This window comes from Miscanthus floridulus, chromosome 13 (genome assembly GCF_019320115.1).
Source record: "Miscanthus floridulus cultivar M001 chromosome 13, ASM1932011v1, whole genome shotgun sequence".
NCBI lineage: Eukaryota > Viridiplantae > Streptophyta > Magnoliopsida > Poales > Poaceae > Miscanthus > Miscanthus floridulus.
Genome location: NC_089592.1, coordinates 8,911,709 through 8,928,418, shown reverse-complemented (window position 1 = coordinate 8,928,418; position 16,710 = coordinate 8,911,709). Strand labels below are relative to the sequence as shown.

General features: G+C 49.4%; 1 protein-coding gene across 1 annotated transcript; it reads left to right on the top strand.

Moving 5' to 3' along the window:
- Positions 1-9,317: 9,317 nt before the first annotated feature.
- On the top strand, positions 9,318-11,242 carry LOC136502052 (small ribosomal subunit protein bS21c-like). The gene is made up of 2 exons (XM_066497535.1): positions 9,318-9,730; positions 10,771-11,242. Exons 1-2 carry the CDS (start codon positions 9,366-9,368, stop codon positions 10,883-10,885), a joined length of 480 nt encoding a protein of 159 aa, XP_066353632.1. The 5' UTR covers positions 9,318-9,365; the 3' UTR covers positions 10,886-11,242.
- Positions 11,243-16,710: the final 5,468 nt, after the last annotated feature.

The following is a 16,710-nucleotide window of genomic DNA, read 5'->3' as shown; positions in this document are numbered from 1 at the left end:
TATATAAAATTATAGTAAATGGAGGTGGCTACAGAATAACTTATTTTGTAGCCGGCTACTGAATAGCCTCTCCCTATATATATATATATATATATATATATATATATATATATATATATATATATATATATATATATATATATTTCAAAATTCCAGAAAATTGGTATACAGATTTTATTTTGTGCACTTACATTGTGAGAGAACCACAAAACATGCCAGGATAAGCATCACAACCACAGTAGCCATTCTTCCCTCCATCACAGCAATCACGTACGGTGTATATCTGGTGGAACTTCTGTGTGTAGGTATGGCTGTCCTACAATGACATACTACACATCCAACACAATGTTCTATATGTAGATGGTGAAGATATTCTATACATAGAAATAAATAATAACTCCTAGGCTTGTGATTAATAATCCTCCAAAGTTACAACAAAATAGTTCGCGTTAATTTCGATGCAGATATCTCTAGTGGGATATATATGACTACGTCTAGTAGATGCTATGAGTTTAGTCCTGATCAATTTTACGCTGATGTTCATTGATGACTACCGTATTTTATTTCCATTTCCATGGCTAATAATGGCATTCTATCTATAACGAGTTAATGACAGCCACATTACCAAGTAACATAAATTTATATACATAAATAATGTCTCTGCATACTGCGATGACTCGGGCTGCAGATTTCTGCTGCATTGGGCTGATCCGTGGGCTAAAGAAAGAGAGAGTGCATAGCCTAATGAAGAGACCTCAAGCCCATCAGGCCCACCAACCAAGGCCTTCTACAAACAAAACAAGTTCGCAAACTCTAACGCACGCCAGGTTGCACTCCGCTCAGACCGCGCGACACGGGCCAGCCCACGCATGCACGTCCCCACGGGCCCGTGTTAGGGTTACAGCGACTGTTTCGGCGACCGGAGATGAAGAAGACGGCGGGGCCCTCTCTCTCTCTCCGGCCTCTTCCTATCTCATCATTTCCATCGATGGTGACCTCGCCTTCTCTTCTTCACCAACTCCGGCAGACATAGAAGGGGGTCAGGGGAGGTAGGCCAGCCAAGCGATGGGGACGGCAGGAGGCCGGCCTTCGGGTCCTGGCGCCGGCGGAGGCGGCCGAGCCAGGTCGTGCAGGGGACGCTGAAAGCCCTAGTTTGATTTTGGATAATTGATGAAACCTAAGTGTACTAACCATTGTCAATAAGTGATGAATATGAGCTAGGTTGGTACACACCAAGTGATGGAACTAGATGATGGTCATGTTGGTGGTGATGGCAAAATGAGATGATCAAGTGCTCCAACTTGGAAAAGAAGAAAGAGAAAAATAAAATGGGCTCAAGGCAAAGGTATAGAACCTAAGGCCATTTTGTTTTGCCGGTCAAGACGCAATAGAGTGCGTGATCGGGTTTAGGATAGATAAACGTACTATAAAGAGGAGAAATCTTTAATTGCAATGGTTATCTAGTGCCACTAAGTGTGAGTCTCATTTGCATATACATTGCGCTTAGTGACGTGGTGAGATGTGTGAGAAAGCCCGGGAATTTTCTTTGTGAAAAGCTATCTCAAGTGCTAAATTTGGTTTTGTGCTTTTTGGGAAGAGATAGCACTTATTTTGGGCATGTTGTGAAGTCTAATAGGAATTTCTTGCTCATAGTGCTAATTATTCCAGTAAGAGGTGCTCTATTTGTTTGGCGTAATTAACTGGAAATTCATTGCGCCCGAGCTGGAATTTTTAGTGCGGGAGTCCTCCCGCGCCAACGGTCAAAAGCGCGTTTGCCTGGAATTTTTTCTTGCCCAAACTGGAATTTCCAATGCGGGAGGCCAACATTTTGGAGAGGAGCGTCAACCGAGAAATTCTAGGCCACTACCTGAAATTTCTAGTGCGGAAATGGGCACCTGCACAGGAACGGTTGGGAGGCTGACTGGCTGAGGATAAGGCTGGGTCTCCCCCTCCCTTTCTTCCTCCTCCAACCCTAGTGTGTGCATTTGAGATCGCATTTAGTGCTCATTTTTAAGAGGATTTGGGGGAAACCCTAGTGTGTGCATTTCAGATCGCATTTGGTGGCACTAGGTGATTCTTGTGATCGTGGATTTCTTATTACTCTTGGTAATTGTCGTCACCTAGACGGTTGGTGATTTATTAATTGGTGAGGGGATTTGGTGATTGTGTTCGCCCCTAATTATACCTTAAAATGGATTAACATCCGCATCCAATCAACCCAATCCAAAAAGAGACCAACTAAATTGAGTATGTATCCAATCCAAACCAATGTCATGTAGAGAATATCCAATCCAATCCAGTCCACTAGGACTACAATCCAATCCAGTCCAGTCATCCAAACGCTTTTCGTGAGAATCGCATTGGCAGGTGACGAGATCGCGCTGCTCGGCCTGGCCGGAGAGGCGAGAGCTGCTCTTCACGTCGTTGATGCCCATCCCTGCACCACCGATGGAACGCCCGCTGCCCATCCTCCGATCGTGGCTGGCTAGCTGCTGCTTACTGAACCCCATTGTCAGAGTTGAGGCAGCACATGAATCACATCGAGGCGAAGCGAGCGGCCAAGCTGGGAAGCGAGTGAACTCCGCCGGATCGAAACACCACACAACACCGCGGCCAGCACCACAAATTCCTGCGCCGACGACAAGCGCCATATCTTGCTTCTACCGTGCTGCCCTCTCCGCCGTTCCCTCTCCGTACCTCGCTGCTGCTGCTGGTCATGCCTCGCCGCGGCCGCGGTGGCCATCGCGGGCCGGCGGAGCGGAACGGACGCATCGCTTTGCTGTATATACGGGTTTGGCTCCATCGTCATGGCGCATCTTCTTGGTCCCCGTCACCCCCAGCTTTCATTGTAGATGACAGTGGTGTGCCTGTGCCTTCGGGATCTTGGACTCGTCGTCGTCGTCCCCGACGGCAGTGGCGCAGTAGCCGGAGGAGCAAGCAGACGCGCCGGTGGCGCAGTCAGAAGCAGCAGCGGCGACGGGACAGCATTGGCACCGTAGGCGGAGGAACAAGACGCACCGCCAGCACTGTCAGAAGCAGCGGCGGCGAGGGCCGAGCAAGCTGGACTGGCAGCGGGCGTAGATGACAGCGCCGCCCGGAGAGGCACCGGGACATGGGCAGGGGTCCAACGGATTTTGGATATCCACGTCTTTGAATCCAGACCAATCCGATGCGTTTGGTTCTCGTTGCTATGGATATTCGTATCCAAACGACATCTATCCAATTAAACCCAAAGCGGTATGAATCCATTTACACATTGGATTACCCAAATACATTTCCAGGTTTACCCCAGTCAAGGATATATTTGTGAGGAGTTTTTGGGCTTATTCTTTGACGAACTGCCAAAAGCCACTCTAGTAAATTGCTCATGTCATTGAGTTACCCCACTTATTGGTAGGTTCTTGCGACGCCTATTTGTTGGGCTAGGTTTGTGAAATAACTATTAGCCGCTGAACCGTCGAGTGTTGGTCGACATAACGGGGATTAGCGTGTCGGCAAGCACGTGAACCTCGGGAGAAAAATCTTGTGTCTATTGTGATTGAAATTCTCCCGGTGATTCGCTTGGTATTCATATTGTGATTGGTTCATCTCTTTTCCCACGGCGGTATAATCACCCTACTCAGTCTCTTGTATTATATTGATATTTAGTTGTGTAGCAAGCTCTTTAGTGTAGCTAGTTTGGGAGCTTGTTTGTTAGTTGAGTAGCACATTTAGTGAAGCTCTTTAGTGTAGTGTGTCTGAGAGCTTTTAGTGAGTAGTGACTTAGCCATTGATTGATCTCGAGACATTAATTAACTAGAATTATTGGGATAGGTGGTTTGCAATCCTTTGTAGAGCTAGAGCAAAAAGTTTCGCTTTCTAATTGATTAATTAGCTGCTCTAGTGGTTTTGTACAAATTTTAGTAGGTTATTCACCCCCTTCTAGCCATTTAGGACCTTTCAGACGCCCATGGCCAGACCTCGCAGCGGAAGAAGAAGGGGGAAGGGAAAGAAGGTGGCCGCCACGGGCGTGCTAGGGTTTCACCGGAGCTCCGTCGCGGCCGCAGTGCTCTAGTGAAACAGTGCGCCGCGGCAGGGATAAGGACGAGGAGAAGGATGGTGCAGAGGGGCAAGGGCGAGAGGTGGGCGACGCGGCCGACGGCGTGGTAGCAAGTGGCCAAGAGCGACGGGGAGGAGGCAGGGGTGGGGGAGGAACGCTTTCGTCGATGGAGAAGAAGGCGTGGAGAGCGGGCATGCTACATAGAGACAGGTCGTGCTTGTGCATTTCCCAAAGGTGCGACCCGTCACACAATAACGTCATCCAAACAAGTTGGGGTGGGTTCATTCTGTCACGTCTGTGTAGACTACTCTATTTTTGCCCATCTTCGCCGGCTGGCACTACCAGTCCAAAGTACTACAGCGCGAAGGTGGACACGGGCGATGATGACATGAACGAGGAGGAGCTCCTGTGGCGGTTTAACTAGCAGGTGTCTCGTGCGGGCGTCATGGAGATCATGCGGCAGTGGAGACGTGGGACATCATACACTTTGTGCCTTTTTGTTTCAACATGCTTAACTGAGAGATCAACAATATTGTCTAGACCTTTGAAGCTATCAAGCAGTGAAGACGGTTGTGGCGGTGGTGGTGGCATAGAATCTACAATTTTCTCAATTACTCTCTCTTGAGTCTGTTCTTCCACCACACTTCCACCACATGTTCAATTGGATCAGGGGAACGATTAGAAATAGCAGCAGCCGCCGTTGCCTTCTTTGCTTCACGCTTTTGAAAAAGAGATGCAATATCCGAGTTTCTCTTCATAACTGCATGAATATTAAAAAAGACACGATGCTAAATAACGAAACAATTTATTATTGTAATGTTAGCAAATAACACAAGAGATTAGATCAGGGGAACTGCGGACGTGTGGCGTAGTGGTACTCACCACGTCTCTGTGACTCTGCCGTCAGGCGTCAGGTCGTCAGGGTGTCCGGCGGCGCCGGAGCTGGCGCCGTGACCGTGTCTCTCGCTCCGTTCGTCCGTCGCCTCCGATCGAGATTAGATTAGGGGAAAGTTACGCCTAACTACGTTGCGGGCGTGGTCCATTCGTGAACGCCTTTTTGCTGCGTGGGCCGCGTGGGGTGCCTCAAGTGGGCCTTTCGTGGTGGCGTGATACATTTCAAGTAAGTATTTTTCTTCTTCTTTTTTCTTTTACAAATACAAATGCAATACGTATATATAATAGTATATTCATCGGTGCCGCAGGGTATGCCAGTTACCCTGTGCCTCCGCCACTGCCACAACGCGAAGGTGGACACGGGCGACGATGACGTGAACGGGGAGGAGCTCCTGCGGCGGTTCAACTGGCAGGTGTCCCGTGCGGGTGTCATGGCGGCGGTGGAGACGCGGGACAAGCGCAAGCACAAGGTATTTATGTGAAATTAACATCGATGATTTTCTCAATCGAATAGCTGTGCATGTGAAATAGTCCATTCATGATCCAGTTTTTGTGTTTGGTATTTATGTGGCAGCGGAACCACGAGGACGCGCGGGACAAGCGCAAGCTAGGCGCAGTCGGCGGTGAGGAGGTTCCGCCGGAGATGATATGTTTTGTGTATTCGTGCGTACAGTATAGTTGCTCAGCTTGAAGAGCAAGAGCTCCACCAAATCTATGGATTTGGCCACTGAATTTGCAGGTTTCACAGGTCTAGAGAGTTCCTACTGCATGGATTTTGAAGCTGAATTTGGTGGAGCTGAGACGAGTCCCAAAGGCGTATTGGGTAGCAGTTTGACGCAGCCGTGATCTCCCCTGTCGCTCCCAACTGGATTTGTGTGTTGAGCTGCGCAATAGTTAATTAATTGTTATATATAATAAGATGCATGAATAACGCATCAAGTGTAAGTTTTAGAACAGCACAAGGGTCTCTCTCTTCTATGTTGTACAATATTACTTACAACTAGAAAACAATGTTTTCAATGTCCAGAAAATTACTATGGTTCAACAGATTTTATGATGTGCATTTACATTGTGAGAGAACCACGAGACATCCAAGGATAAGCATCACAACGTATGGTGGAGCTTCTGTGTGAGGTATGTATGTATGTCCAACAAACACACACATCCTGCACAATGTTCTATTTATAGATGGTGAAAACATTCTATATTTTAGCAATAATTAATAACTCCTAGGCTTGTGACTAATCCTCAAAATTTCAAAATATATAGCATTAATTTGGACGAAGATATATCTAATGGAATGAGAATGACTACATCGAGTACATGCTACGAGTTCAGTCCTGATCAATTTTACTGTGATGTCCATTGATGGCTACCATATTTTATTTCCAATTCCAAGGATAATAATGGCATTCTACTTTGCATATATCACCAAAAGATAATAACAAGGTGTTTTTATTTATAATGGTAGCTACATTTACCAAGTAACATACCTTATATAACAGGAGAGCGAGCGTCCGGATGTTCGGACGGACGCCCGCGTCCGGATAGACGCGCCTGCTCCGTTCCGTCCATGTGGATTCGCACATTCCGTTTCCTGCGCCACCTGACCACACGCGGGGACCGCCCGTGCTTGCTCTGTTCCCTACATGCACGTGGGGACACCTGTGACCACTCTATTTCCCACGTGCACGCGGGACCTCTGGTGCCTGCTCTGTTTCGTGCACGCACGCGGGGATCCACATGCCCCGATGCATGTAGATGCGCGTCGCATGACTCCGACCATCCCATCCAAGAGTATAGGCTTTAAACATAAAATACTTGCAACATACGTCTAAAACAGTTGAAACATTTAAAACATACACTTGCAACATCTATATGAACCATATGCAACATCTACATCTATATGAACCATATGCAACATCTAGATAAAGCACTTGCAACATATGTCTGAAAACAACTGAAACATTTATAACAGACACTTGTAACATACGTGTATAGTCATTGCAACATATGCAACATCCGGATCTACTTTTGTAACATCTGTATGAAACACTTACAACATACATATATAGCCATTGCAACATATACAACATCTGGATCTACTTTTACAACATCCATATGAAACACTTGCAACGACATACGTGCATAGCCATTGCAACATATGCAACATCCGGATGCACTTTTGCAACATCCATATGAAACACTTGCAACATACCTCTAAACCATAACACTTAAAACATATGTTTGCAACATGCGCTTTCAGCGCACATCTTCTGGCCTGGGCGAATCCAGGCGGGGCGGCACGACGAACTAGCGCGGTGGAGGTGGCCGTGGCAGGCGGATTGAGGCCACAACGGTTGGGATGAGTATGGGCGGGTAGGCGACACGGTGGAGGCAGCCACGGTGAGTGGATGGAAACAGTCGCGGTGGGCGGGACAAATCTAGGCAGGTGAGGGTGGGCGACGCGGGTGGGACGAGCCCCTCGAGGAGCTATGGCAACGCGAACCATGCGAAGGATGGTGGTAGGAGCTGAGCTATGAAGGTTACCAGCAGTGAGCCCGAGAGCACTAGGAAATGGCCAGATGGGTGCTCGCGTAGGATCTATCACATGGTTATCAAGGTGATAAGGCGAGGCGTGGCGAGTGACTACCGCCTACGCTTAAGAGAGTACGGCGTAAGGCAAGACGACGCCTTACCAACTAAAGGAAAATTTAAAGCAGCAGCTCGGAGCAGTATATAGATGATAAAGAAAAAACAAAAGGAAAAAAGAAAAAGAAAGGAGGAGAAGTAGGAAGTGGTCTGGCCTAGCCCATGTGCACCAAGCAGCCCATGTGCCCCTCACGCTCATAGCCCTAGCGTGTCTTCATCTTTCTCATGCACCGCACCGCCACCGCAACTCTATTTTGACTTCCGCCTCCGCCCATCTCTCTGTCTCTTCCCTCCCATTCCGTCTCCGCCTCTGCCCACCTATCTCTCGATGGAGGGAGAGGAACAGAGGAGGCAGGATGCTATAGGCCAGCACCACTTGGGGAAGATGGTCGTGGCACACAGACAACCTCTCCTTACCACGGCCGCACAGGCGGGCGCACGGCTTGATGGCGGTCGGTCGACAACTTCTCCCGTCAGCGCGGGCGAGCTACAACTTCTGGTTCCCCTCCCGCTCACTGCTGTGGAATCTCCTGCATGCCCGCTCTCTCCCTCTCGCTCTCCCGCTCACTAGTGTGGAATCTAAGGCGAGTTATCTGTTGTGGCGTCGTGTGTGCAGCGCCTTGGCGCTTAAGCGATGCCTCGATGACACTGATCTATCGATGACGGGGGAGGGTACCACAACTGCTGGTAGTGAAGAGGGGAACAGAGACGGAGATAGAGGTTAGGAGTGCCACAGGACGCAAGCGAATGGATAAGACTTTGTGAGGGAAGGTGAGCGGTGGGCTGCTTTAATGAGATGTTGGCCTACGTCCGATGCATCCATACGTCAGGTAAGTAGCATTACCGTTCAAATAACTTTTTTGCGATTACACAGTACAACGTAGACACTCATAAGCACACACACGCACCCCTATGAACGTATGCACATAAACCCTACCCCTTCGATGACTGGACCGGAAAATCCTTAAGATTGATGAAGTTACCATAGACGTCTCGTTATCGACGGGAACACCATCTATCGTTGAAAGCACAACACTGTTAAATCATAAAATATTTGCTCCCATAGGCACTCGAAACCAGGATATAGGTGCTGCTTAGGCCCTGTTTGGCAGGACTCCTCATCAGCTCCGGCTCTGGCTCCTCCGAAGGAGCCCTGCCAATTATTTTCCTAAAGGAAGCCATTTTCAGTAAAAGCAGAGGAGCCGGAGTCATTTTGGAGAAGCCACAAATTGTGGCTTCTCCAAAACGACTCTGGCTCTCCTCAGGAGAAGCCGCGCCAAACACCCTAAGACTCTTATAATCACTAGGTTTGTAGCCGTTTCTGCGATAATCTTCGTGTAAGTTGGAGTATAAGCAAAATTAATAGATACAACCGAAGAGCATTTTTTTGCGATAATCTTCGTGTAAGTTGGAGTATAAGCAAAATTAATAGATACAACCGAAGAGCATTTTTTTTGGATAACTCGAAGAGCATTATTGCACGGCGGTTAATCAAAGTAACCTTTGCAAAGCGTTTTGTATCCATCGGTGCATAAATAACGTGGAGCAAGAGCACGTATCACTAATTCAATATCACTTCAGGAGGGAATCGCAGTGCCCGTCGAACACTATCCGGCCTGCAGATTTCAGCCGCACTGGGCTGATCCGTGGGCTAAATCCTTTAAGAGAAAGCCCATCAGGCCCATCAACCAGGTCGTTCTACAAACAGTGGCCAGTGGGTGGGTTCGTTCTGTCGAGGCTTCTCTATTCCGATCCGTCTTCGCCGGCCGGCATCACCACCATGGCCGCCGCCACCACCACCTACGCGGCCGCAGCCGTCTCGTCGTCGCGTGCACCTCCCCTCCTCCAACCCACCTCCAACGCCACCTTCGTTTCCTTCCCGCGGCGGCCGCTCCCCGCCACCACCCTCGCCCTCTCCGCCCCCTCCCAGCTGTCGCTAGTGCCGGCGGCCAACCCCAAGTACCACAACGCGAAGGTGGACGCGGGCGACGAGGACGTGGACGGGGAGGAGATCCTGCGGCGGTTCAACTGGCAGGTGTCCCGCGCGGGCGTCATGGAGGAGATCAGGCGGCGGCGGAGGCACGAGGACGCGCGGGACAAGCGCAAGCGCAAGGCGCGGTCGGCGGCGCGGAGGTTCCGCCGGAGGTGCTTTCTTCATCGATATGTTTTGTCGATTCGTGCGTATAGGATGAATGATGTGGTCTCTCATCCTGTGTTATTTGTCTTACAATTTTCTTTTTCTCGATCAGGCGTTGTGCCTGTATTATTTGTCTTACAATTTTACTAGGTGCTACAGTAAGTGATATGATTACTGATTTGATGACCTTTGAGCTTAGTTTTAGACTAAACTGCTAGAGTTAGTGACTGATTTAATGTACATGTCCTATGTGCAAGTTGTTTTACATTAAGCACTACATTAGGATGCTATGTGATCGAATATCTGACAGCAATAGTTTGATTGCCAAATGCATAAACATTGCATGCCAAGTTGCCAACCATTTTACTGCTGACATTCATGATCCTGAAGGTGGGACAGCTAGTTCTACAGACATTAGCATCCCAGCACCGATCATTTTCTGAATGCAAATAGCTGCGCATGTGAAATGGTCCATTCATGATCCAGTTTTTGTCTGTGGTATTTACACTGTTTTGTGTACCATCATCATCATATCTTGCACTGGTATAATTCTTGTTCAGGTTTTGAAAAGTGAGGTGTTATTCTTCATCATGAATACATGAGTGCGCATCCCCTGGCATGTTCAACTGCAAGGAAATGGCTAATCAAATACCCATTGTTTGCAACATTCAGCAAACTTTATGCTGAATTTTGCAAAAATCTAGCATCAAGGGCATCTCCCCTTTCTGAAGTCATGTTTGTTTTTTCCATTCCAAAGTTTCAGGAAGTTTTATGCTGAATTTTGCAAAACTAGCATCAAGGGCATCTCCCCTTTCTGAAGACATGTTTGTTTTTTGGCCATTCCAAAGTTTCAGCAAGCTTTATGCTGAATTTAGCAAAATCTGACATCAAGGAGTTCTCCCCTTTCTGAAAGAGAGAATTGTTTTTGGTCATTCCAAAGTTCATCCAGTTCATTTGAGTTGTCAAGTTCATCCACTTCATTTGAGTTATAGCAACAATATAAGAAACTCCTGACTCCTGCTAACTGAGCCCAGTCACTCTGCTGCAGGCGATTCAAGGGCCCATACCCTTTCAGTGATGATCAGGGGGCGAAGGAACAGGCCTCTGATGATGAGGGGAATGACCACTGGGAGCTCCCTGCAGGAGAGTTGCCTTACAGGTAGAGATAGTTGAGAAATTGAAGCATGATTTTGTCTGCACTGCAGAAGAGTTTCAACACCCCCAGCTTCAGTTCTTCCTGTAGTCAGAGGAAATTGAGTAGGCGTTGCCAAACCAATTCTAGGCCATTGGCGGCCAAAGCACGGAATACTGATGTAAAGCTTTGTTCTGATTGTGTTATGTCTCAGAGAGCAGCAGACCCTCCTGACTGTGCTGCAAATACTTGATCTTTCTGTATTTAGTTCTTGTGGATGGATGTACAATGGCTGGTGGTGTTGTCACAAGAATTCTGATGCTAACTTTTCTGGTGGGGCAAAGATGAATTCTGATGCAGTAGACACTTGATTCGGTGATCTAGTACTCATTCAGAAAAATTGTTCTTTTGCGGCTGCAAAATTGCCATGCCGGTCTTGGCCCAATCATGTTGCAAATTCAGTTTTGAATACGTTACAATGAGGAATTATTGAACATGTGCAAGAAGTGACCAAAAACGACGTGAAGACAACGATATGAGGATTGAGATTTCTGGCGAAGGAGAAGAGCGAGGAAAGCTCGTGTCACTGCCACCCTGCCCTGTCTACTTTCTTGGGAACGTGTGTGTCGGACCTCGGCACGACTCGCAAGCACGTCCTGCGCGAGTAGTCCTCAGTGGTCGTCAGGTGTGGTCAGCGACTCGCGAGCAGCAGGCATGGACTCCAGGTTATTATTTTGGAGGGGAGGAAACAAAAGTACCTCAAAAAGAAAAACATAGCAAACGTCCCAAAGAGGCTTATGGTGACTTGCGCCTTGCTTCAACCACTGATAAGAAGGCATCCGACTTAGCTGAATTCCCAAGTTGAAGTTGGCATAACGAGAACCGGAGTTATCGAAGCCAGGAATAAAGGATTGCAGAGGTTGTGGTTTAGGAAGATTGCATAGGTGATGTTTTGTAGGTATTCCCTCCGTCTCAAAATAAGTGTTGCTATGGTATTTGTGTTTGTCAAATTTTCTTAAGTTTGTTCTCCTAAAAAAAATTCTTAAGTTTGGCTGGATTTAGAGAAAATAGTAGCAACATCTGCGTCTCCAAATAATTTTATTATAATAACAGATTAGGGCCTCAACACGCACCGCTCCACAAGCATCGCACCACCACCCATGCTGCAACAAAATGTTATCTGTCTTATTTATGTTTGCGACAAATTATAACAATCCTTCCATGACGCCTTGTTTATTTTACCTGACTCGGTTATAAATATGCTTGTGTCGCTTCCTCTCACAACCATGCCACGACAAACCACGAGCCAAGTCATCTCCAAATTCAACAAAATCGATCTGCAATCTGCGTCACCTCTATAAGCTAATTCGGTGACTCAGGTGTGTTCAGTTGTCTCTCTTGCTCATATATATACTCGGTCAAATGTGCATGATGAAATTCGATCCACTGATGCCAAATCTTCTTCAATCTTATCCGTCGTATTATTGGTAGCACTGAGTGACCTTGAGCACACTCAAATTTATGGTTGGAGTCCCTTTTTTTAGCTTTTTACGAAAGACTCTCTGTCTCGCAGCTCTGCAGGTCGTCGGCGGGCACCGTCTTGACGTCGGTGACCACACTGTCCATCTAGATGGAGAGGTCGGTGGCTTCGGCGAGGGCGAGACTCTGTCTCGCAGGCGTAGGCGATGGAGTGGTTGGCCCGCAGGGCCGGGACTCCTGCAAGCGAAGACATCTTCAGCACCAGATAAGCGTAGTGCGGTACAACCATGAACTTGGCCAGAGCTGGCCGACCAAGTATGGCGTGATAGGCGGTGTTGAAGTCGGCGACGTAGAAGTTGATGTGCTCGACGTGGTAGTTGCTTGCCGTGCCGAACTGTACCGGTAGGGTGATCTCTCCAAGCGGTTTGGATGCCCTGCCAGGTACCACACCCCAGAAGGAGGAGTCGGAGGGTGTGAGATCTGTTATCCCGAGACCCAGCTCCTTTAGGGCTCCGGTGAAGAGGAGGTTCAGAGCGTTCCCACCGTCGACGAGCACTTTTCTAAAAAGCACTTTCTGGACGGTTGCGTCGAGGACGAGGGGGAAACGCCTTGTGTAGGGGATGTCCGCCCACTGGTCGGCCCTGCTGAAGGTAATGGGGACCTCGGACCAGGGGCGATAGCTGGGGTTGGCAGCGGCGTCTTCTGCGTTGATGGCGAGCACCTGGCGGGCGGTGAGCTTCCGTTCTCTTCTGCCCTCTGTGGAGGCGAGGCCCTCAAAGATGGTGGCGACCACCTTGTCGTGATCCTGGAAGGCATTGTTATTGCCCCCAGGTGGTCGGCGGCCTCCGACGCCATCGTTGTTGTCGTCGTCCGGCTTTTTGGCCTGGAATTCCTTAGCCAAGCCAAGGCAATCCTTCATCTTATGCTTGGCGTTCTTGTGGAGAGGGCACGGGCCGTCGAGGATCTTCTTGTACTACTCGTCGTAGTTGCGCTTGGCTCGAGGCTCGTCAACAGCGGCGATGATATGGTCTGGTCGACGGCGGTGATATTGACCAGACTTAGCGCCTTTTGGCCGATCACGGCCACTGTCCCGATGGTGATTGCGGTCGTCGTAGCGGCGGTCGTTGTGGCGTCAGTCGTCGGGGCGATCGTCACTATGGCGAGTTGGGCGATGAATGCCCGCATCCTCGTTGAAGCACACTTCGGCTTCTTTGGCGTCGGCGTACTGGTTGGCGGTCGTAATCATCTCGTCAATCCCCATGGGCGACTTACGGTTGAACTTGGAGCGAAGATCGCGGTGGTGGAGTCCTCGGACGAAGGCGGTGATGACCTCGGCTTCCGTGATGTTAGAAATAGAATTCCTCATCTCGGAAAAGCGTCTGATGTAGCTACGGAGGAGCTCGGACGGCTTCTGGTAGATGCGGTTCAGATCATGCTTGGTGCCCGGCCGAGTGCGCGTAGCCATGTAGTTGTCTATGAAGACCTTTTTCAGCTCTTCCCAGGATCCGATTGAGTCCAGGACAAGGCTTGTGAACCAGTTCATGGCGGTTGGCGTGAACATGACGGGAAGATAATTCGCCATGACATTGGTATCTCCTCCGGCGGCGCGCACAGCAGTGGCGTAAGCCTGTAACCACTGTGTGGGGTTCATCCTTCCCTCGTAGGGCTCGACCCCAGTGATTTTGAAACCACGAGGCCACTGGAGTGTTCAGAATGCCATCGTGAAAGCTGTGGGCCCTTCGGGGTTGTCAGCGCCGTGATCTGCAGCGTTGCCGGCATTGAGCGGCTCGAGAGCTGAGTCCGGGTTACCGTACTCTTGCTCATACTCCTGGCGGGGGTGTACTTCTTCTTCATGGCGACCGAAGAGGCGTTCGTCGATACGTCGTCGCGCATCCCAAAGATTGTTGAGGTGGACTCGAACGTCCTGGTCGACCTCCTGGTCGTGCTGGCGAAGGTGCTCGACGTGGTTGTCCCTAGCTCCCCCTAGAGAGGCTGCCTGTAATCACGATGTTGGTCGGTGAAGCGGCTTGGGTGACGATCGGATCTTGGCGTGGCTGATCGACAAATCGAGCTTGTGGAGTATGAAGGTCTCTGATCCTGGCAAATCTCGTTGACCTGGCAGTGCGTCGCTTTAAGCATGGCGGTGACCTTGGCGACCTTTGGTGTTTGCGGGAGTCAGGCGAGCTCGTTGGCGGCCACGGCCAGGTTGGCGCTTGGGCTCTTATAGACGTCGTGGCCATCAACACGGATAAACTCGTCGTCGAGGTTGCGGTGGAGTTGGGGTGGCCTTCCTTGCGAGTCAAGCTGAGCCTCGGCCATCGCAAGGGCAGCCTCATTTGCTCGGCGCTGCGCATGGTTGACGTTCCGGTTCTCGCGAGCGATGCGTTCCTCCTCGGTTTCACCGTTCCGAGGGGGGCTGTCAACGCTGACGTTGAAGATTCCGCCTCCACGGAAGGGCGGGAGAGGAAGTTGCTCGGTGGTGGTTTCGGCGAGGGTCTCCGTAGAGCCCTGGGACTCAGAGTTCGGATTCTCCTCCAAGATGGTTTGGAGGGATGCTTCAGGGCGTCGGCCAACGTGTAGCATGTTGACAGCCGGCGGGAGCTGGTCGGCGATCCGGTCGGCGAGAGGATGGACATCTCCAACCTGGTTGGCGAATTTGCCCCTTAGGACATCTTGGTATGTGGCGGCGATGTTGGTGAGCCCAAAGGGTAGGGCCGTAACCCCTAGAGTTCCCCGAGCAGCCTCCGACAGATCTGAATCGGAGGGTGGTCGGCGCTGAACCAGAGTGTCCAGAGCCGATTATGCAATGGAGAGGCAATCGATGAGCTTCTGACCAACCTGATCGATGGATGCAATCAAATCGTCATTGTTGATCTGCCTCCTCTGGTAGCGAGGAAGCGGGCGGCGAGTTGTTGATGAAGGCGACCTCGGAGGCGATTCCGAGATTGGGTTCTGCAGTCGTAGGTGTTGGGGTGATCGGCGCAGCATTGATCTGCACCAGCTCGATGAGCTCTCTGACTCCGTCAGCGTTGATGATCCACGAGATCGATCCGACCATGAAGATCTGGCTGGGCTGCGGGAGAGACGAAGAGCTTGCGGAAAAAGTCATCTTGTTCGACAAGGAAACAACACACACTCCCCTACCTGGCGCGCCAACTGTAGACAGAATATCGTCGGCAGTCCTCCGAGGGGTATCCCACGAAGGTAGATTGATCGGCAGAGAGGCGTATAATCAAGAATAGGAAGGCAATAGAGACACACAAGTTAGACAAGTTCAGGCCGTCAGTATGACGTAATACCCTACTCCTGTGGTCTGTGGGATTATATTGGCTATCGTACGATATTGCGTGTGTTTGGAGGGGGTCCCTGTCCGCCTTATATAGTCCGGGGGACAGGGTTACAAGTCGGTTAGATCTGAGAGATAACCGGAAAGTAATAACAGATTACAGGAATCATGGTATCACACATATCCTAATAGATCTCGTAGTATCTTCGGGACATCTTTCCGGTGTCTTGCGGGAGACGCCGAGTAGCGTCGTGCCCCGCAAGACTTCGTCTTGTGGGCTGGGCCGACCCTGGGGCGCAGCCCATGTGATCTGCTGTGGGTATCCGGGGTCATACCCCACACATATAAAAAAAAATCATTTTTAGATGATTCAGGCCATTAGGTTGTCAGCGACTCGCGAGTCGGGAGCAGCAGGCAATGGTCCAGGACTCCAGGTTATTTTAGAGGGGAGGAAACAAAAGTAGCTAAAAAAACATAAAAACCTCCCAAAGAGTTTTATGGTAACTTGTGCCTTTCTTGAACCACTGATAAGAAGGCATCCGACTTAGCTGAATTCCCAAGTTGGCATAACGAGAACCAGGGTTATCGAAGCCAGGAATAAAGGATTGCAGAGGTTCTGTGGTTTAGGAAGCTTGCATTAGGTGATGTTTCGTGCATAGCTCTTTTACACGCGTTGCCCGTTGCCGATTGCTTGCAAGAAATCTGGAGAAGTTAGCTGTCTTTTTTTTCCCCAAAGAATCAGGCAAGTGAGCTGTCGATTATATTAAAAAAAAGAAATTCAGATGGGATAAAGCAACCAGAAACCCCAAAGGGCCCGACAACAAAAAAAAAAAGTAACAACCAACCAACTAGCATCTAAAACAACTATAGACAACATCCTTACACCACTCTATAAACTAAGCTCTAAACCACTGTACAACCAAAGCCGCTCCACAAGCATCACACCACCACACATGCTGCAACAAAAAGTTAGCTGTCTTATTTATGTTTGCGACAAAGTATAATGATCCTGCTCCATGACGCCTTGTTTATTTTACCTGACTCGGTTATAAATATGCATGTGTCGCTACCTCTCACAACCATGCCACGAT